The sequence below is a fragment of the Panthera pardus genome, unplaced genomic scaffold (assembly GCF_024362965.1).
Source record: "Panthera pardus isolate Hobbes unplaced genomic scaffold, ASM2436296v1 HiC_scaffold_15, whole genome shotgun sequence".
Lineage (NCBI taxonomy): Eukaryota > Metazoa > Chordata > Mammalia > Carnivora > Felidae > Panthera > Panthera pardus.
Genome location: NW_026526710.1, coordinates 83,879,921 through 83,902,142, shown reverse-complemented (window position 1 = coordinate 83,902,142; position 22,222 = coordinate 83,879,921). Strand labels below are relative to the sequence as shown.

The 22,222-nt window shown below is 42.6% G+C and overlaps 1 protein-coding gene across 2 annotated transcripts in view; it reads left to right on the top strand.

The window, feature by feature from the left end:
• Positions 1-21,828, top strand: part of FBXO15 (F-box protein 15) — a 51,847-nt gene extending 30,019 nt beyond the window's left edge. For both annotated transcript variants that reach the window (XM_019423663.2, XM_019423664.2), the window contains 2 exons: positions 18,782-18,906; positions 21,462-21,828. In XM_019423663.2, the coding sequence (XP_019279208.1) occupies positions 18,782-18,906; positions 21,462-21,728 (392 nt within the window). In that variant the 3' untranslated portion in view covers positions 21,729-21,828. The remainder of the gene's footprint in view (positions 1-18,781; positions 18,907-21,461) is intronic.
• The last annotated feature ends 394 nt before the right edge of the window (positions 21,829-22,222 follow it).

Here is a 22,222-nt window from a genome sequence, read left to right as displayed (position 1 = left end):
TGCTTCCAGAATCGGAGTGCCCAGCAGCCGTGGGCCGGCCGGCCGGCCAGCAGGCCTTCTCAAGAGTAGACATCCCCGGGCTGCTGTGTTAACTCTGCCCTGCACCACTGTCAGTGAGCCCTGTGATGGGAGTGTGGGCAGCCCAGGGAAGGAGCCGGCAGCAAATAGTCCCACTGCTCTTTTGCAGTGTAACTGGAGCTTGAAAAAGGGCATGTCAGCAATGCAAAGCAGCAAGGAGTGTGTATTTTTTGATCTTTGTATCAAGCTAATTATTGCCAATTTGCAGAAGCTGAAGTAAAAGCGTTTTGCCCGGGACAGTGCGTTCTAACCTTTCTATTGGGATCGAGAGGGAAAGCAAGACCGAAGAAGCAAAGGGACAGGATTCTTCAAGTAGGCCGCTCCTGGCATCTGCCTTGTTGAATTGTTCTAAAAATGCATTTAAAAACTAGTGTCTTTTTATTATAGGATTTGAAAGTTCTGAATAGTAAAAGTTTATAAAGAAGCAAATAGAAATCACCCAGGACAACTATTGTTTCTATTTTAGTCCATTTTCAAATATACAGGTATATTTATATCTGTGGACCACATTACGTGAGCAATGCCACAGTCTGCTCTTTCTCCTTACCGTCACGTTGTGGGCATTTTCCCAGGGCACTAAACTGTTTTAGCAGGTTCATTCTTGAAAAGTTGTATGACCTCCCACTGTTTGGTTTTATCATGATTTATTGACCCAGTCTCCTAACGTTGGGCATTTAGGTCTCCGGTGTTCATGATTGTAGCACTATCGCGACGAGCGTTATTTTGAAGAATATTTGATGATTTGAGAACTGAAAGTGACATCCGACTGTTTTAAATTAACCTGTGCCTTTGAATGCTAGCTTGACTGTTTAAACAAGCTGTTGAATACAGCAGAGGGTGGTGGCTATTGTAGTGGCCGCTGGGTGGGCTGTGTGAAGGGAGCTACCTTGGTGCTGCGTGTGACCATGGACGGTTATCACTGTCCTCTCTTGTAGGGGGCGGCCACGTCAGAACCTGCCTTCCAAGGCTCCTCGAGGCTCAGGGAGGTAATAACGGTCGCCTCCAGGATGCCTGGCCATATGCTGCTGTTGCTGCTGTTTGTATATTTCTCTTCTGACTGAATTTCCATGGGTCTGTTCAGTTTGATTGGTTCCGTAGTTTCTGTGACTTACAGGAGTTCCATTCATTGAAAATATTTTCTCCATTTTGTCTTTTGCCTTTTCATTGAGTGTATGTTGCTTTTGGATCTCTCAAAGGTTTTTGATTGTATGTAAACCCACGCTTCCTTTTGATTAACATGAAATGTATAAAGTCTATAGATTCCCAAGCCCTTCCCTCTAAGGACTCTCTCTCTGTTGAGAATCACCATACCCCTTCTTCTTGTATCCCCAGCAGGCAAGAAGATGTTTCAAGCTTTACTTGTGTATTTTCCTTTTAAGTTTTTTTATTTATCTAAGTAATCTCTACCTCCAACATGGGGCTCAAACTCAGGACCCCGAGGTGAAGAGTCGCATGCTCTTCAGATGGAGCCAGCCAGGGGCCCCTCTTGTGTAGTTTGTTATGAAAGTATGTGTCCCTCCCCCCCATACAAAATTTCTTACTGATGATTTTTTATCTAGGTTTTCTTCATTACTTTAATCCATTTATTCTATTAGGTGTATTTAATAATCACTTGGCCAGATTTTTAAAATATCTCATTTGGATTTTGATGAGATTTTCAATAAATGTGTGTGTTAATTTGGAAGGCATCGATCTCTTCTAGTTAGGGTTTCAGACTCTCTTTCTCCTTAAGTCTCTGTCACTGCCCTTGGGAGGAGTGTTCTCTGTGTGGACCCTGCACGTTTCTCCACTCACTGATGCTTCCTTTTTGTGTTGCCCTAGTAAATTCTTTTAGGTTATGTTTCCATGATCTGTTAGATTCAGGCTCTTTCCTACAGAGTTTCTTCAATATGGTCTTCGTTAAAATACTGATTAAATAATACATGTTCAGTCCTTACTCTGTAAGACACAGTAGAAAATGTTGAGGGGTTAAAAAGAAGGTATGGGTTTCAGAAACTTCTTTTTTTCTTCCAGAAGAGTGGGTTTCAGCTCTTCAGCAGCAGAACCTGATAAAACCCAGATAACCTGTCTTTAAAAGAGCTCTACTTTTAAAGTTTTAATAGTTTGTTTCAGATATTTTTCATATGTAGCATGTTAATCTCATTTTTATTGTTGTGATTCTAAAAATAAATGAGTTGTTTTGTTCTCTGTGTTCCTTGATGCTAATTACTTTCTATGTTTCTAGGCCAGATTATTCTCTCTAAGCATTTATCATAACTGGAAGACATTAGAAATAGTACAGTCCTGTCTGGATGGCGATTACCTATGAAAATTAGAACATAATTCTTTACAGCATCTTCCTCATTGGTTGTTAGTACATTTTTCCTATTTTGTCCATCCGTTGATCCCTTATGAAAAATCAGCATTACAGATTACTGTTCACACAAGAGGAGAACCCAGATCTTTATATCTGTTATGTCAGAGCTCATCAAGAGTAGGTGCCACTCTACCTGGAAGCGAGACAGGCCACATGGTTTGTGGGACCCAGTGCAAAATGAAGCCACCGGGCTCTTCCTTGGAAATGTAAAGATGTCACAATGGTGACAGCAGAGCCCAGGGAGGGCCCTTCTCATCTTTTCTTGCTGTTCTGGACTGTGACTTCTGTTTGAGATTTGGCCTCCGATTTTGATTTGTTCTTTCTCTCTGGCGATTTGAATTTTTAAAATCACTTAAAGGGAAGGTAATGAGGTCTTTGTTTATATTTTCATCTTCAAGGATATTGTTTAGATAATACATTGTGTTTTTTCCCCTAGATGTTTATTAAGGCAATTGTGAAAAGTAGAATCTCTTACTTAAAACAAGCTATTTGAGGAAGGGAAGTCTAATAAGAAACATAAGTAATGGGTTTTGTAGTTTTTCCGCTGGTATGAATTTAGTCGTTGGTAAAACTTAGATCTTCAGGATGTTGAGCTTAGAGTCACTTCTCAGATCACAAACATGTTACCATCCATGATTCCTGGGTTTTTTACAGACCTCTAGGGGTTTCTCCTGATTTCTTCTGGCTCTCTGTTCCCTTTCTGGTGTCATTTTTCGGGGCCTGGGTTTTACAGATGCAGTCAGACTACTTGGGGACTTTTTCCTTGTTGCCCTGTGGCCTCCCTGCCTCAATAGCTAGAGTATTTCTTCTCACCTTGACGTTGCTTTCCTGACTTGAAGGCTCCCCGGTTCCTTGGGGGAAAATCCCAAGTGCACATCCGTTGGCGCTCTCAGACTTGACTTACCCCTTTTTGCTACTCAGACATCTTCTAATGAGCTCATAAGTCCCCTTTATATTTCATGTAAGACTCTTTAAGTATGATCACCGTCACCGTCCTGCTCTGTTCCTGGTTCTTGGGCTCACTACCTGCTGTGCTAAGAAAAATCGTCACCTTTGTGCTTCCTCCTGATCTTCCTCTCTCTTCTGCCGTCACATTGTCACTGTATTACGGTCTCTTTGTATTCTTGGGTTTTTTTTTTTCCTGTTTCAGAGAAAAAGATGTCCCACTTCTTTCCAAAAAGTACATCCCAATTTCTCTTCCTAAATATATCTGCTCTTACCTGCTCTGGGCCCTGTGTTTAGCCTTTTGTCTCTTAGCATTATCTCAAATCTGTTTTCCCATCATCTTCTTCTTTTTCACTCATTAATATATTCATATTTTCTGACTCAAAAATTATTTTAAAAGAACCAAAACACTTCTGTACAAATAAAGCAAATTTTGGTTTCAAGCTATGGAAAACCTAACCTAAAACTGGCTTAGCGGAAAGGATTCATGTTGTTGAAAAACCCAAGGGGATGTTTTATTTCAGACAATTTGATGCAAGGGCTTATTGCCTGTCAGGGGGACAGGATGTGTCTAGACAGCTTGTCTGTCCATCTTGGTCTGTCCATTCTCCATCTTCTTGCTTCCCTACATTCTGAATTCTGCTTCCTCCTTTCCAGGCAGCTCTGGCTAGCTCGAGAGCTCACGTCCAAGTCTGAGGTTCTCCTCCTGAGCACTCCTCCCTAAGAGTCTCATCGCATCTTCTTGACTCTGGTCGGGTTCTGAACTCGCCCCTGACTCAGCCAGGTGCCAGGTGAATGGGATGCTCCATATCTGGGTCTGGCTGCTACCGTCGGAGGTACTGGGACTGAGCTGGGAACGCGTCTCAGAGGAATATTAGAACATGCTTAGTGAGAGAAGCAGAACAGTTTCCGGAGAGCCCAAAACAAATATCCATGTACCTTCCCCTTAAACATGTGTGGAAGGACTACCCTAGAAAAAATAGTGTATTTTCAGATCAACTGGACTGATAGAAAATTGGTCCAATGGTATGGAAAGTAGAACCAGGTCTTGTGAAAACAGCGGTCTGAATCTTTATGCATGTCGATGGGAAAAGCTATTTTCAAACGTTATTGAATTAACGAGCAGGGAGCTTTTAAAGAGTCTGAGTGCACACTTTATCCTGTTTTTAATCAAGTTTCTTGTCACCAGTACCAGGGACAATACTCGCAGCAAATGTAGACTGTGAGGGTTCTTGCTGGCGTGAAAGAAATAGAGACTCTGTGGCTCAAAAGACTTAGGAGCTTTTACTAAACTCATCACACTCACCAACTCTGGACTCGGGAGGGAAATGGTCCTACAGATTTGAAAGTTTTCCTCCTCTGTCACCTTCCAGCACAGCTCTTCTTCCTGTCACTCGTGCGGCCACTACAGCCAGTGAAACGGAGGGGAAACTTCTGATCCTCAGCACGTTCGGAGACCTCTCCTTTCATAGTCCACTGATCTATGTCTGCGTTCAGCTACGTGAAATTAGTTTAATTTCACGTGCATCAGGGGTTTGGAAAACAGAGGTATCTGGAAACAGCCGAGAAAAGAGAGAAGCGGGGTGTTTGCCATGAGATTTGTGTTCCATACCTAACAAGGAAAAGGGGGAAATACTAAAGATTCTCTCACCCCAAGAGCATAGTGCCTATTCTATTTGATAGAGTCTAATGACATTTTTTTTGTCGTTAATTATTCCTTTGTAGCGTTGGTGTCTGTGCAGCTTTCCATTGTTACTACTCCGTGGCGAATGTTTTTGAGATTGTAGGGTCTTCCCTCCTCTTTACCCGAGATTTATCTCCGCGCCCCGAGAGTTGCTCCCCAATGTCCAGATGTCTGGTCCATTTATTCATGTTACCACGTCGGCCTCTCAGATGGCGCTCTAGGGCCTGTCTTACTCGATTTCCGCTCGTCCAGTTATGTGTTTAGCGAGCCTGTGTTGCTGTTCTAACTGTAGGCAGTTTTAATCCAATTTAACCCCCTTACCTCTTCTTCCTGTTTGCCATAGGAAGACCATGCAGTCAGACCAATTGGTCAGTCAGTCTCTCTTCCCAACATTCTTTACTCTCCCTGCCTTTTCTGTGTTCTATTTATGGGCCAAAAAATGAATTCTAATCATAGCTGAAAAATGAGAAATGTTATTAGTAGTGCCATTAATCATGCCATAGGAGACATGACCTTTATTCCCAAAGACTGCAGGTTATTTTAGGAAACATCTAACATGCAGAAACAATCCACTATAATTAAATCTTCAGGTATATGTGCAGCAGGGTTAGAAAAGGAAGAGATTAGTGTAGGCTGAAAGGTGCTATAACCCATAGAGGTGAATGGTGAAGTTTTGAGGGACTAAATCCCTCAAAGGAAGAAGATCTGAGGACACAGATTTGGTTGGCATCCCCAGAGTTACCGGTTGGGCAGGCAAAGCATAGCTAGTTGCAATAAGCAGAGGAAGGTTGATACAGCTGCTGATTGTTGACCTTTGTTGAGTGTGGTTTTTTGGTAACCTTTTATTTTGATGTAATTTCCAAGCTAGAAAAAATTACAAGAATACTACAGGAACTCCCACATATACTTTTCTGATTTTTCTCACCATAGATTAGTAGTTTTCCTTGTTCTAGGACTTTATATCAGTGTGATCATACAGGATCTACTCTTTTGTGTCCAGATTCCTTATTTCAGCAAAATGTCTTTGACTTTCATATACTATTGCAAATATAGATAGTCATTCTTATTTATTGATGAGTAGTATTCCATTGAGTGAACATGCCACACTTCATTACCTGTTTTCCTGTTGACGGACAGGTTTGGGTTGTTCCATGTTTTGGGCTGTTTTGAATAAAGCTGTTACAGAATTCTTGTGAAAGTCTTTTTTTTTTTTTTTCTTTTTTGTGGATGTAAATTAGTTATTATTTCTCGTGGCAAAATACCTAGGACTAGAATTGTTGGGTCTTAGGGAGGGTTTATGTATTTTTTTAATATGATTTTTTATTTTTTAAAATTTACATCCAAATTAGTTAGCATATAGTGCAACAATGATTTCAGGAGTAGATTCCTTAGTGCCCCTTCCCCATTTAGCCCATCTCCCCTCTCACAACCCCTCCAGTAACCCTCTGTTTGTTCTCCATATTTATGAGTCTCTTCTGCTTTGTCCGCCTCCCTGTTTTTATATTATTTTTGTTTCCCTTCCCTTATGTTCATCTGTTTTGTCTCTTAAAGTCCTCATATGAGTGAAGTCATATGATTTTTGTCTTTCTCTGACTAATTTCACTTAGCATAATACCCTCCAGTTCCATCCATGTAGTTGCAAATGGCAAGATTTCATTCTTTTTGATTGCTGAGTAATACTCCATTGTATATATATACCACATCTTCTTTATCCATTCATCCATTGGTGGACATTTGGGCTCTTTCTATACTTTGGCTATTGTTGATAGTGCTGCTATAAACATGGGGGTACATGTGTCCCTTCGAAACAACACACCTGTATCTCTTGGATAAATGGCTAGTAGTGCAATTGCTGGGTATCAGGGTAGTTCTATTTTTAGTTTTTTGAGGAACCTCCATACTGTTTTCCAGAGTGGCTGCACCAGCTTGCATTCCCACCAACAATGCAAAAGAGATACTCTCTCTCTGCATCCTTGCCAACATCTCTCGTTGCCTGAGTTGTTAATGTGAGCCATTCTGACAGGTGTCAGGTGGTATCTCATTTGGTTTTGATTTGTATTTCCCTGATGATAATGATGATGATGATGATGATGACGACGTTGAGCATTTTTTCATGTGTCAGTTGGCCATCTGGATGTCTTCTTTGGAGAAGTGTCTATTCATGTCTTTTGCCCATTTCTTCACTGGATTATTTGTTTTTTGGGTGTTGAGTTTGATAAGTTCTTTATAGATTTTGGATACTAACTCTTTATCTGATATGTCATTCGCAAATATCTTCTCCCATTCTGTTGGTAGCCTTTTAGTTTTGCTGATTGTTTCCTTCACTGTGAAGAAGCTTTTTATTTCGATGAGGTCCCAGTAGTTCATTTCTGCTTTTGTTTTCCTTGCCTCCAGAGATGTGTTGAGTAAAGTTGCTGCGGCCAAGATCAAAGAGGTTTCTGCCTGCTTTCTCCTCGAGGATTTTGATGGCTTCCTGTCTTACATTTAGGTCTTTCATCCATTTTGAGTTTATTTTTGTGTATGGTGTAGGGAAGGTGGTCCAGGTTCATTCTTCTGCATGTCGCTGACCAGTTTTCCCAGCACCACTTACTGAAGAGAATGTCTTTATTCCATTGGATATTCTTTCCTGCTTTGTCAAAGATTAGTTGGCCATACATTTGTGGGTCCGTTTCTGGGTTCTCTATTCTGTTCCCTTGATCTGAGTGTCTGTTTTTGTGCCAGTACCATACTGTCTTGATGGTTACAGCTTTGTAGTATAGCTTGAAGTCCAGGATTGTGATGCCTGCTGCTATGGTGTTCTTTTTCAAGATTGCTTTGGCTATTTTGGGTCTTTTCTGGATGCATACAAATTTTAGGATTATTTGTTCTAGGTCTGTGAAGAATGCTGGTGTTATTTTGATAGGGATTGCATTGAATATGTAGATTGCTTTGGGTAGTATTGACATTTTAACAATATTTGTTCTTCCTATCCAGGAGCATGGAATCTTTTTCCATTTTTTTTTTTTTGTGTGTCTTCTTCAGTTTCTTTCATAAGCTTTCTATAATTTTCAGCATATAGATTTTTCACCTCTTTGGTTAGATTTATTCCTAGGTATTTTATGGTTTTTTGTGCAACTGTAAATGGGATTGATTCCTTGATTTCTCTTTCTGTCGCTACATTGTTGGTGTGTAGGAATGCAACCGATTTCTGTGCATTGATTTTATATCTTGCAACTTTGCTGAATTCATGAATCAATTCCAGTAGTTTTTTGGTGGAATCTTTTGGGTTTTCTATATAGAGTATCATGTCATCTGCGAAGAGTGGAAGTTTGACCTCCTCCTGGCCGATTTGGATGCCTTTTATTTCTTTGTGTTGTCTGATTGCAGAGGCTAAGACTTCCAATACTATGTTGAATAACAGTGAGGAGAGTGGACATCCCTGTATTGTTCCTGACCTTAGGGGGAAAGCTCTCAGTTTTTCCCCATTGAGGATGATATTAGTGTTGGGTCATTCATATATGGCTTTTATGATCTTGAGGTATGCTCCTTCTATCCCTACTTTCTTGAGGGTTTTTATCAAGAAAGGATGCTGTATTTTGTGAAATGCTTTCTCTGCATCTATTGAGAGGATCATATGGTTCTTGTCCTTTCTTTATTGATGTGATGAATCACATTGATTGGTTTGTGGGTATTGAACCAGCCCTGCATCCCAAGTATAAATCCCACCTGGTTGTGGTGAATAATTTTTTTAATGTATTGTTGGAGCCATTTGGCTAATATCTTGTTGAGGATTTTTGCATCAGTGTTCATCAGGGAAATTGGTCTATAGTTCTCCTTTTTAGTGGGGTCTCTGTCTGGTTTTGGAACCAAGGTAATGCTGGCTTCATAGAAAGAGTTTGGAAGTTTTCCTTCCATTTCTACTTTTTGGAACACCTTCAAGAGAATAGGTGTTAACTCTTCCTTAAATGTTTGGTAGAATTCCCCTGGAAAGCCATCTGGCCCTGGACTCTGGTTTTTTGGGAGACTTTTGATTACTAATTCGATTTCCTTACTGGTTTTGTGTCTGTTCAAATTTTCTATTTCTTCCTGTTTCAGTTTTGGTAGTGTATATGTTTCTAGGAATTTGTCCATTTCTTCCAGATTGCCCATTTTATTTGCATATAATTGCTCATAATATTCTTTTATTGTTTTTATTTCTGTTGTGTTGGTTGTCACCTCTCCTCTTACATTCTTGATTTTATTTATTTGGGTCCTTTCCTTTTGATCAGACTGGCTAGTGGTTTATCAATTTTGTTAATTCTTTCAAAGAACCAGCTTCTGGTTTCATTGATCTGTTCTGTTTTTTTTTTTTTTTTTTTTTGGTTTCAATAGCATTAATTTCTACTCTAATCTTTATTATTTCCTGTCTTCTGCTGGCTTTGGGTTGTATTTGCTGTTCTTTTTCCAGCTCCTTAAGCCGTAAGGTTAGGTTTTGTATCTGAGATCTTTCTTCCTTCTTTAGGAAGGCCCGGATTGCTATATACACTCCTCTTATGACCACCTTTGCTGCATCCCAGAGGTTTTGGGTTGTGGTGTCATTTTCATTGACTTCCATATACTTTTTAATTTCCTCTTTAACATCTTGGTTAGCCCATCCATTCTTTAGTAGGATGTTCTTCAGTCTCCAAGTATTTGTTACCTTTCCAAATTTTTTCTTGTGGTTGATTTCGAGTTTCATAGCATGGTCAGAAAATATGCATGGTATGATCTCAATCTTTTTGTACTTACTTAGGGCTGATTTTGTTTCCCAATATATGGTCTATTCTGGAGAATGTTCCATGTGCACTGGAGAAGAATGTGTATTCTGCTGCTTTAGAATGAAATGTTCTGAATATATCTGTTAAGTCCATCTGGTCCAGTGTGTCATTCAAAGCCATTGTTTCCTTGTTGATATTTTGAGTAAATGATCTGTCCATTGCTGTGAGTGGGGTGTTGAAGTCTCCTACTATTATGGTATTACTATCGATGAGTTTCTTTATGTTTGTGATTAATTGATTTATATATTTGGGTGCTCTCACATTTGGCGCATAAATGTTTACAATTGTTAGGTCTTCTTGGTGGATAGACCCTTTAATTATGATATAGCATCCCTCTTCATCTCTTGAGACAGTCTTTATTTTAAAGTCTAGATTGTCTGGTGTAAGTATGGCTATTTTGGCTCTTTTGTTGACCATTAGCATGATAGATGGTTCTCCATCCCCTTACTTTCAGTCTGAAGGTGTCTTTAGGTCTAAAGTGGGTCTCATAAACACCACATAGATGGATCTTGTTTTCTTATCCATTCTGTTATCCTATGTCTTTTGATTGGAGCATTGAGTCCATTGATGTTTAGAGTGAGTCCTGAAAGATAGGAATTTATTGCCGTTATGATGCTTGTAGAGTTGGAGTTTCTGGTGGTGTTCTCTGGTCCTTTCTAATCTTTGTTGCTTTATTTATTTATTATTAATTAATTAATTAATTTATGTTTTCATCTTTTCTCCCCTCAGAGAGTCCCCCTTAAAATTTCTTGCAGGGCTGGTTTAGTGGTCACAAACTCCTTTAATTTTTGTTTGCCTGGGAAACTTTTTATCTCTCCTTCTATTTTGAATGACGGCCTTGCTGGATAAAGAATTCTTGGCTGCATATTTTTCTGATTCAGCACATTGAATATATCCTGCCACTCCTTTCTGGGCTGCCACATTTCTTTGGATAGGTCTGCTGCTAACCTGATCTGTCTTCCCTTGTAGGTTAAGGACTTTTTTTCCCTTGATGCTTTCATGATTCTCTCCTTGCCTGAGTATTTTGTGAATTTGACTATGATATGCCTTGTTGATGGTCGGTTTTTGTAGAATCTAATGGGGGTCCTGTGTGCTTCCTGGATTTTGATGTCTGTGTCTTTCCCCAGGTTAGGAAAGTTTTCCACTATGATTTGCTCACCTAACCCTTCTATCCCTATTTCTCTCTCTTCCTCTTCTGGGACCCCTATGATTCTGATGTTATTCCCTTTTAATGAGTCACTGATTTCTCTAATTCTTAAATTGTGCTCTTTGCCTTAATCTCCCTCTTTTTTTCTGCTTCATCATTCTCTATAAGTTTGTCCTCTACATCGCTGATTCTCTGTTCTGCCTCCTCCATCCTTGCCACTGCGGCATCCATCCATGATTGCAGCTCATTTATAGCATTTTTAATTTCATTCTGGCTATTTTTTGCTTCTTTTATCTCTGCAGAAAGGGATTCTAATCTATTTTTGACTCCAGCTAGTATTCTTATTATCGTGACTCTAAATTCTGGTTCAGACATCTTGCTTATATCCTGTTGGTTAAATCCCTGGCTGTTGTTTCTTCCTGCTCTTTCTTTTGGGTTGAATTCCTTCGTTTTGTCATTTTGAAGGGAGAAAAGGAATTAATGAGGTAGAAAAATTAAAATAAAAAAAATTAAAATTAAAAAAATATTAGAATTAAAAAATTAAACACACACACACACGCACACACACAAATTGAATAAATTATGCTAGATCCTAGGTGTGTTTTGGTCTGGGTGTTGAAAGTGGTTTGACAGATTAGAGAAAAAGGGGGGGAGAAGAAAAAAAAGGGAAGTTGAGAATTTGAAAAAATGAATACACTGAAGTATACTAAAATGAGATGATGGAGGTAAAATAGAATTTGAAAAAATATACGCAGAAATATAGTAGAAAAAATTTAAAGAAAAATATTTTTATTAAAAATTAAAAATAAAAATGAATCTTTTCTATGTTCAAGAAATAGAAAAGAAATGAAAAAGAGAAAAAAGAACAAAAAAGGAAAGAAGGAAATCATTTGAAAATTTGAAGAAGTGAATACACTATAGTAGACTAAAATAAAATGATGAAAGTAAAATAGAATTTGGGAAAATTCACACGAAAGCAAAAAATATAGTAAAAAAGTTAATGAAAAATATTTTTAATAGAAATTGAAGGTAAAAATGAAGTTTTTCTCTTTCTGCATTCAAGAAAAAGAAAAATGAAAAAGAGAAAAAAAGAAAAAGAAAAAAGGAGATCGTTTGAAAATTTGAAAAGGTGAATACATGGAAGTAGACTAAAATAAAATGGCGGAAGTAAAATAGAATTTGAGAAAATTTACACAAAAGTAAAAAATATAGTAATAATTAAAGAAAATATTTTTAATAAAAATTGAAAATAAAAATGAATTTTTTCTTTTTCTGTATTCAAGAAAAAGAAGTGTAAAAGAGAAAAAAAAGGAAAGTAAGAAAATTGAATAGATGAACCTACTAACAGATTGAAGTAGGACTGAAATTGCTTCGTTTTCCCCTAGAGGTCGGTCCATGTAGCTCTTTATAGTCCGTAGATTAAGCCGGCGGTGAGGTTTGTGTTCTTGAAGAGCGAAGTTGGCCCAGTTGGGCGGGGCTCGGTGTCACGGCTCCGCTCTCCCCTAGATGGCGCTGCCAGCCTCCTGGGGCGGATTCTTGCCGCGCTCGTAGGTGCCCGGCTGTGCGCATGCGTGGGAGCGGTGAAAAATGGCGCCGGCCAGGCACCCAGTCCGTCCTCCGGATCAGCCGTCGTGCACCGGTCCTCCGTCTTCAGCTCTCATCCACTCCCCGCTTTTCCACTCTCGGTGACCAGGCCCCAGGCAGTACCTCTCTCCTGAGGTTTGGCTCAGGTGCGGCTGTTTTCCCCGGCCCCTTGCTTCCCAAGGACCGTGGCTTTGACCCGTTCCGCCCCTCTGCGGGAGGGTCTCTCCGAGCAGTGGCCGAATGAGCAATGGCCGAATGTCGGCTGCACCCAGGAACGCCCGCTGGACCCTGCTGCTGCCGGTGCCCCGAGACTGCGGTCAGGTGCCAGCCCGCCCCAGAAAAAAGTTCATGAGACGGTGTAGCAGCAGCGTTTCAGGGATTGTGGAAAATCACAACACACGCCTGGCACCAGGCTTCACCCTCCATGACCTTGTTCCAGCACCAGTGAACGTGGCCATCTTCTGGGGTCTGCCGGGTCCAGGTGGCTTCAACAGTCTCTACCAAATGTCCTTCCAGCAGTGGAACCGCTTTTCCCCGTGTGGCCCGAAAACCTCCCGGACCCCACTCTGTTCCTGGGGATTCGCCCTTCCCACCAGAGCACCGCCAGGTAGGGAGCTGCGGAGTTGCAGCCTTTGCGCTCCCCTTGTTTGCAGTCTTAACGGAATTGAAACCCTCTCCTTTCTCCTTTCTCCCTTTTTAGTTTAGTCCCTGCAGCTGTTTCCAATTTTCCACTTTCTCTCCAGCTGCTTTTGGGGAGGGGTGCTTTGCCCGTATTCTCCCCTCCCCCTCCCCTCTCTCTCCTCTCTCCGCTTGCAAAAGCACCTCCCTTCCTGCGCCTTCTCGCTCCCCAAGTTCACTTCTCTGCACCGCATACCTGCTGAATTCTGTGGTTCAGGTTGTGCAGATTGTTGTGTTAGTCCTCCAGTCGGTTTTCTAGGTGTGTAGGATGGTTTAGTGTTGGTCTGGCTCTATTTCATGGACGCGAGACACACAGAAAATTTCCTTGTTGTTCTGCCATCTTGGCTCCTCCTCTCCAGGGAGAGTTTATGTATTAAAAATTGCCAGACATTTTTCTACGTATAAGAAAATTTTATGTATGAGAAATTACCAAATATTTTTTACAGTGTTTGTACCATTTTATACCCCCTCCCCCCCAGCAGCATACAGTATGGTTATATGGTTGTTCCATATCCCACCAACATTTGATGTTATTAGTCTTTTAAATTTTAGTCATTCCAGCCTGTGGGAGTAGGATCAGGACTTCGTGGCTTTGATTTGCGTCTCCCTGATGGCCAGTAGTGGTGAGCACCTTTTCGTGTGCCTCTTGGCCATTTTCATATCTTTTTGAAGTGTGTGTGAATCCTTTTGCCCTTTTAAAAACAGTTAACTCTTTATTTGTGAATTACATGACTTTTTTGTGTTTTCTGAATGCCAGTCCCTTGGCGGATAAATGTTCTGCAAGTATCTTTTCACAGTCTGTGGCTGGCTTACTCATTGCCTTCAAGGTATCTTAAAAATTTTGTTCATTAAGGTATAATTGACATATTACATGACTTTCCGGTGTACAGTATAATGATTGGATATTCACACAGTCTGAAATGATCACTATCATAAGTCTAGTTACCATCTGTCACCATATAGAAAATTGTAGGATTTACTCTTCTGGCAACTTTCAAGTATGCTCTACCAATATTTGACTATAGTCCCCGTGCTGTACTCACTTATTTTATAACCATTAAGTTTGTGTCTCTTCACCTGCTTCACTCATTTCATCCACTCCTCCCCTCTGGCAGCAATCATTCTGTTCTCTGTATTTATTTCTTTTGTTTTTCGGATTACACATGTAAGTGAAATCCACATATTTGTCTTCCTGTGTCTGGCTTGTGTCACTTAGCATAATGTTCTTTGGGTCCGTCCATGTCATTGCAAATAAAGGATTTCCTTCTTTTTTATGGCCGAATATTCCATTTCGTGTGTGTGTGTGTGTGTGTGTGTGTGTGTGTGTATTACATATTTTTATCCATTCGTCTGTTGATGGGACACTTAGGTTGTTTTCATGCCTAGGCTGTTATAAATCATGCCGTAGTGAATAATGCAATGCTAAGATTTGTTTTTTGAGCTAGTGATTATATTTCCTTTGGACAAATATCCAGAAGTGGAATTTCTAGATTACATAGTAATTTTTTAAAAACAATTTTGAGGAACATCTATACTGTTTTCCATGGTGGAGAGGATGAATTAATGTAGGTAATTACCACCAACAGTGCACGAGGGTTCTCCTTTCTCCACATCCTCACCAGTACTTGTTATTTCCTGTTTTTTTTTTGTTTTTTGTTTTTTTAATAATTGCCATTCTGACAGGTGTGAGGAGATACCTCATAGTGGTTTTGATTTGATTCTCTGGTGATGAGTGATGTCGAGCATCTTTCCATGTGTCTGTTGGACATCTGGATGTCTTCTTTGGGAAAATGTCTACCCAGATTCTCTGCCCATTTTTAAATTGGATTTTCTTTTGACATTGAGTTTTATGAGTTCTTTATGTATTTTGCATGTTAACCCCTTGTTGCCCATATTATTTGCAGATATTTTCTTCCATTCGGTAGGTTGTCTTTTCACTTTGTTGATGGTTTCCTATGCTGTGCGGAAGCTTTTTAGTTCGATGGAGTCCCATTTGTTTATTTTTGCTTTTGTTGCCTTTGCTTTTGGAGTCAGATCCCAAAATGTATCACCAAGACCTATGTCAAGGAGCTTATTATTATTTTTTTCTAGGAGTTTTATGGTTTCTGGTATGGTTTCTTACATTCAAGTCTGAATGCATTTTGAGTTAATTTTGTATATGGTGTAAGATAAGGGATCCAGTTTTATTTTTATTTTTTTTGCACGTGGCTATCCAGTTTTCCCAACTCCATTCATGGAAGAGACCATCCTTTCCCCATTGTATGTTCTTGACTCTTAATGATATGCTTTAATGACCAGAAGTTTCACATTTGGATGAAATCTAATTTATCAGGTTTTTAAAATTTTTTTGTTTTGTTTTGTTTTGTTTTTTTTTTTGGTCTTAAAAACTTTTTCTACCCCAGGTTATAGAGGTATGCTTTCTTTCTTCAAGTTGTATTATGGTTTTAACTTTTATATTTAGGTCTGTTATCCAACCCTAATTAATTTTTGTGTAAAGTATAAGGTAAGGGATGAGGTTCATTCTGTTTTTCCATATTGATAAGAAGGTATTTGCACCATTTGTGAAAAGATTTTCTCATTAAATTATCTCGATGTCTTTGTCAGAGGTCAACTTCCAGTAAGAGTATTGGTCTGTTTTTGGACCCATCTGTTCTGTTCTTGTGTGTCTTCATTGCTGTACATCTATAGTAAGTCTAGAAGTCAACTTTTTTTTTCTTCTTAAGATCGTGTGGCTATTTTAGGTCCTTAGTATTTCCATGTGAATTTTAGAAGCAGCTTGTTAATTTTTATTATTTATTTTTCTATGTTTTATATTTATAAATTATTAACTAAAATGTCTCCTGGGTTTATGATTAGGATTGCATTGAATCTGTAGATCATTTGGGTAAATGGATGTCTCAATAATTATTGAGTCTTGCAATCCACGTACATGGTACACATCTTTTGTCTCCTCTGCTGTAGGCTTGACTCTTTAGATAGAGTATTATTGTTGATATAGTGCATCTAAGGTGCTTAGCACATTTAGCCTGGGATATATAATAATCTACCCTTTAATGTTAATATATATTATTAGTTACATTAGTGTTCACAAAGCCTTATAAAGTACCTTCTCTGTGTGTTCTTATTTTACTCAGCTTAGAGCTTGACCATGGTTACACAGCTAGTAAATGGCTGGGCAGGGTTTGGAATGAGGCCTTTATGACTCTAAAAGCCATGCCTGTAACTGAATGTCACTGGAAGCCAAGGGCAGTGAGCCTCGAATTTAATTTGTCTGCATTTTGGGGATGGTCTTATGTTTTGGTAGGTTAAAGTTGGAATTTCCAACAACAGAATTTATTCTGAATGATTTAAGCAACACAGGAACTCGCTAAGGGTACATTATCTCACAGAGAAGGAACTCTGGCCACTTATGGCCTTGTTATAGGAAGGTTGGGGAGGGGAGGAGATAGGTGAGCACTGGACTCCCAGCTGGAGGGATTACCACAAATTTGGAGGAGGAGCCATAAGTGATTCCCCAGCATATGTCGTCTGCTAATTTATAGGTTTTTCTCTACTGGCAGTAACACGAAAGCAAGATTTCATGAGAATTTAAATCTATATTGTAAATTCTCAGCTAGTGTTTAAGCAAATAGGTGACTATGTTTCCCCCTTTTGTATATGTGTTAATCTGTTATAAGAAAGACTCTAGACACATAACAGCGTTTGAATCATGTTTCTGCATTTATGACTGGCATGACCTTGCGCGAGGTACTGTTAACCTGTGTGTAGTTCTCTCACCTGTGAATTCAGAACATACAATGCCTCATTCATAGTAGTATCTTAAGATGTCTTGAGCTACCGTGCATAAAGCGCTTAACATAATGCTTGATGTACACTAAGTACTCAAAAATATTACCTATTTTATAGATACACGTTTTCACATACGTTCTGTGTGCAGATTGTTTAACTGTGGGGAGGACCTCACCTTTTTCTCCTATAGATACAGGCACTTACAGAGTGTGTAGAAAGAGCCCTGACCTTTCAAGATACGGCAAATGTTAAAGTTGTTCTAAAGTGGGAGAATATTTGGTAATAAAATACCAGCAGCCCTTGCTTCCACAGAGATTTCATGTTTATTAGCTTAGACAATTGCCACTGAGCTGTTACGGGCTGCTGTTCTTCGGGGTCCATTTTCTGCAGTGTCCTGAGGACAAGCCACATGGAAAATGAACTCGCGGTTTTCTGTATGGCGTCGTCTGGCTGCCAGGACACATGCCAGCCGGTCGGAGGTCTCTCTCGATTTTGCACATGGCTGTGCAGTAATACAGAGCAGAGCAGAGCCGCATCTGGTCCATTCCGAATGTCATTACTGCGTCTCCTCTGAGGCCCCGCTTCTCGCAGCTCTCCCCCCGCTTGCATGGAGCCCTGCCGAGGTGACAGCAGAGCGTTGCCTGGGAAGGGTCGGTGTCCTGTGGCATGCACTCCTGCACCTGGGGAGAAGGTGGGGGGGGGGGACACTGCACGGTTCTTGCTAGTCGCTCAGTGGAGGAGGGGACTGGGGGGGCTGTGGGCTGCCTCTGTCCTTGCTGCAGAAGGGCTCCCGGCGCCCTGCTGCAGGACTGGGAGCTCTGCTCCGAGGGGATGTGTCGCCCAGGGGGCCGCTGGCGAAGCAGCGCTCAAGCTCCGCTCGGTGACCACATGGTCCAGGATGTCTAGGGCAGCGCTTGGGCTCCGCAGACAGCTTCCGTGGGCTTCCTTCTGTCCCCCGCAGTCACCCACCTTGGGCCAAAGAGCGTCCGCTCCCCTCTGTTCTTCCGTCTGCTCTGCCCCAGGACTCACCTCTTACCCCGTGCAGGTGTCTCTCAGAAAGCTTGTGGCCTGCGAAGGAGCGGCACGTTCGGCAGTCACTTTCCGGGTGCGGGCAGTGACGTGCCAAGCTGCTTGTCACGGGACACCCGGTGGTACCGGGAGTCCCGAGCACAGAGCACAGGGCCTGGGAGAGTGGGACATGGCAGCGGGGTCGTGCGGGGCTCTTGACCGTGACCAGGCTGCTCTTAGCGCCTCGCCGGTCACAGGGGGCCGGGTGTCTGCCCTCCGGCTGCTGTGTGTGCAAGGATGCTCACCCACCAGGAAGCGTGTGCGCGCGGCTCTGAATCTCGTCCGTGGGCCCCGGCTCTCAAAACTCCTCAGTCCGGCCCATTGCCCTCCTTGACCCCCCACGTTCAGTGTCCTTTCTGGACCACTTTGGCTTCTGCTATCCTAAGCTGCACAGTTCTCCTTTACCGTTTTTAGCACCGTGGGTGTAATCAAATCAGAAGGACCCCTGCCTCCTTAGCAATCTCCCTCTTGGTGACAGGTGGTGGACATCCAGGTGCACCCCAGGTGTCTCCCTGACTCACCTTTCAGATCATGTCTGATCATCACTGGCCTCAGGCCACATGCCCGAACCTGGGCCTCAGCCCCATGAGGCCTTCTTTATGAAGCAGCCTGCCTGAAGAGTCCTGACTTGTCCTGCATGGGCATGTCGTAATTGTAAAACTCTTAAATCTTTGCAGGGTACATTGAAGATGGATACGTGAAGATTGTTGTTATAAGTTTTAAAAATAACACAGAACACCTACCTCTTATTGGAAAAGTTGGCCTCTCTTGGAGAACTGATATTTTTGATGGCTGTATAAAGGTAATTTGTTGTTTAATTTTCTTAATGTAACCTGGTTTCTGTATGATAAAAGAAGTCTGTTGATGTATATCTGTGATCCTGCTTTTGAAGTCCTAGTTTGACTGTTCTAATGTCTGAAGATATGTGCACTTTCTCTTGGGCACCGACAGTCGATGCATTCAACAGGTGCCTGTTGAGTGCCTTCTGTTTTTTGTTGAGTGTGGGGAGGGGGGCAAGCTTGCAGCACATTCTTGCACCCTTGCCCCCCTGAAGCCCCTCTGTCTGTCTGTCTTGTGGAAAAAGAGTGGTGCTCCCGGTCGGACCAGGCAAGTAGCATTTATTCAACATCTTAAATGCTCATACACCACGTTAAAAGTCAGGATACAGATACTTCCGTGAATACCCTTCCTTGAACAGTGACATTAATTGGTGTCTCATCAGAAGTTAGCCACATGGACGGGAGAGTTTATTTAGTGGTTGGGGGTTGGCAGGGACGGAGGGAGTTGGCAGGAGGAGGAGGAGGTGGAGGAGCGTGAGAGCCCTTGTAACTTCGTTTTGTTCTCTTCTGTGATCTTGTGCCCATGGCCGCCCCTGCTTCTCCCTGTTCGCCATCTTTATCTTGTGGGATGAATAGCATTCTCATATTCCAGTGAGCCAGTGGGATCTGTCTCCACTAACATGGCTTTTTTCTGCCGTACAAGTTAGAACAATTACTGATGATGACTGAGACCAAGCATTCAAAGCAGTTAATTATCGGGTGTGCCTGGTGGCTCAGTGGGTTAAGCTTCTGACTTCGGCTCAGGTCATGGTCTCACGGTGGTGAGTTTGAGCCCCGCGTCGGGCTCTGTGCTGACCGCTCCGAGCCTGGAACCTGCTTTGGATACTGTGTCTCCCTCTCTCTCCGCCCCTCCCCGTTCACACTCTGTCTCTTTCTTTGTCTCTCTCTCTCTCTCTCTCTCTCTCTCTCTCTCTCTCTCTCTCTATGTATATTTATTTATTTTGAGAGAGAAAGAGAGCATGAGCATGGGAGAGGCAGAGAGAGAGGGAGAAAGAGAATCCCAACAGGCTCCGGCTGACAGCCCCATGTGGGGCTTGATCCCGTGAACCCTGGGATCGTGACCTGAGCTGAAATCAAGAGTCAGACGCTCAACCCACTGAGCCACCCAGGCGCCCCTCTTTTTCTTTATTAGAGTCAGATTATGATCTCAAATACATTTTAGAGACGCCTGCAGTGGCTGATGTCAGTCCTGAGTCCCCACACGACAGCTGCTCGGTAACTGGCCGCCATACTGGTTTACAGACCGTTCTGACAGCCAGGGTGGGAGCCCTGCTTCAGTCTTCGGTCTGATTCAGTGACGCTCGGAACGAAACCTGTCCCGCTCTGCCTTCTCTCTGTTCCTCTCAGACGTGCCGGCTGATGGGGTGTCCTTTGCTAAGGCTTTTCTTCTGTCTGTTCCTTTACTTTAGCCTTTCATTGCCTTGGCGTTTTTAATGTTCATCTGAACCTCACTTCTAAATCCATTTTAATTCAAGCCAGAGATTTGAGTATAACCGTGGTTGATGGGTGCGTCACAGGCTCATGTGTGGTGATGGCTGTGCCCCCCTCCCTGCCCCCCACAAGATGCGTTGGCTGGCCAGTTTGCTGACCGTGCTGCAGCGGCCTGGGTGATTGAGGGGGTCGGACACCTTGGGAGAACCCGACACCCCACGTCTGACCTCAGTCTTTGACGCTGCAGAGTTCTTCGGCAAAGGGGGTGCAGGTGGGGAGAACGGACTTGCCCTGCAGGGAAGGTGGGTTCTGCCTACTGCTTGGATGTGTACATTCTAGAAGTTCATGTTGAGAGAGACAGATTTGGGAAAGGGTAATTGGAAACAGTTCTCTTGAGGAGAAAGGCAGAAGGTAGGTAGAGGAGGATTTGAGGGAGGTTATAAAACACTTCCCCCCTCCTCTCCCCCTCCCCAGGAGAGAAGTGATTTGTTATGGAGAAGGAACCAAATGGGAAAGGAGCCGCTTCCTGGGACTGGATGGGGAGTCAAGTGCAGAGGAGAGGAGGAGGGGGCCTCTGTGTCTGTGAAGCAGGGTCTGGGTCTCATCCGCTGAGTCTGGGAAGGGGAGGACCGGCGGAGGCTGTCTGTCCATCTCGAACTTCCCCCGTGTGACCCGGCTGCCTGCAGGGAGTGAACTGGTGCCAGACGAGGGAAGGGGTAGCGGGGGGGGGGGGCGTGTAAGGACCACCAACATCCCCGTGCTGCGTCACCGCTCCCACCCCCATTTATCGCTCTGTTGTGCATCGGACACGCGTGGTGGAGGTGATGAGGGCGAGCTGGCCCGCCGCCCTCGTGACCCCGTCCCCTGGTGCCCCTCACCCCACCCGCTGCTCGGCCTTCACGCTCTCGGTGTGCACTCTGCCTCCGCCTGCCGTTCTGTTCTCTTTTCTCGTCTCCCTCCCCTCCCACTGCGTCCTTCACGACATGGCTTCGTTTGTCCCTGCAGGCACATATCAATCAGACCCGGAAAGCAGGTCTAATTGGCCGTTTTTCCCTTACGCTTATGAATGTTTGTGTTTGTTTTGTAGAGTTGTTCTATAATGGACATAACTCTTTTGGATGAATATGGGAAACCGTTTTGGTGTTTCAGTTCTCCGGTTTGCATGAGGGCTTTGGGGCCCTCTGACGGTCCCAGCTTCTTGGGACAGACTTCCTGTGTTGACTATGTGGACTCGGAAGGCAAAGTGCACGTGGAGCTGGTGTGGATCAAAGAGACAGAAGAGTACTTCATCGTCAGCCTGGTCCTGTACCTGAGGGTAGCGAAAATAAACCACTGGTTTGGGACGGCATACTGAGCGCTGGCAGCGGTGGCGGATCAGTGTCGCTGTTCGTTTATCTTGGACTAATCGTTCTGCTCTTGGTGTTGGGAGTTAAAATAAAGTAGTAGTCTGTTTGTGCCTTTTTCTTTCACATTCGAAGTTGGGATTCCTGGCTCATTTTCAAGCTAATGTGTAGAGGACCAAGTTAAAATTGAAAAACGTCCCAATGAAAATTCATACAAAATAAGAAACAAGGTATCTGCTTCTCTTCTGCCATACAACTTAAAAAGCAAGGAATTCTTCTGACGCATACGATTGTGTGATCACTGTATGTGTAGATCTGTGTGATCACTGTGCATGTATATGTGTGTGTGTATGTGCATGTGTGATCACCGTGCATATGTGTGATTACTGTGTATGCACGTGTGTGATCACTGCACGTGTGTATGTGTATGTTTGATCACTCTGTGCATGTGTATATGTGTAAGTGTGTGATCACTGTGCGTGTGTGTATGTGTGTGCCTGTGTGA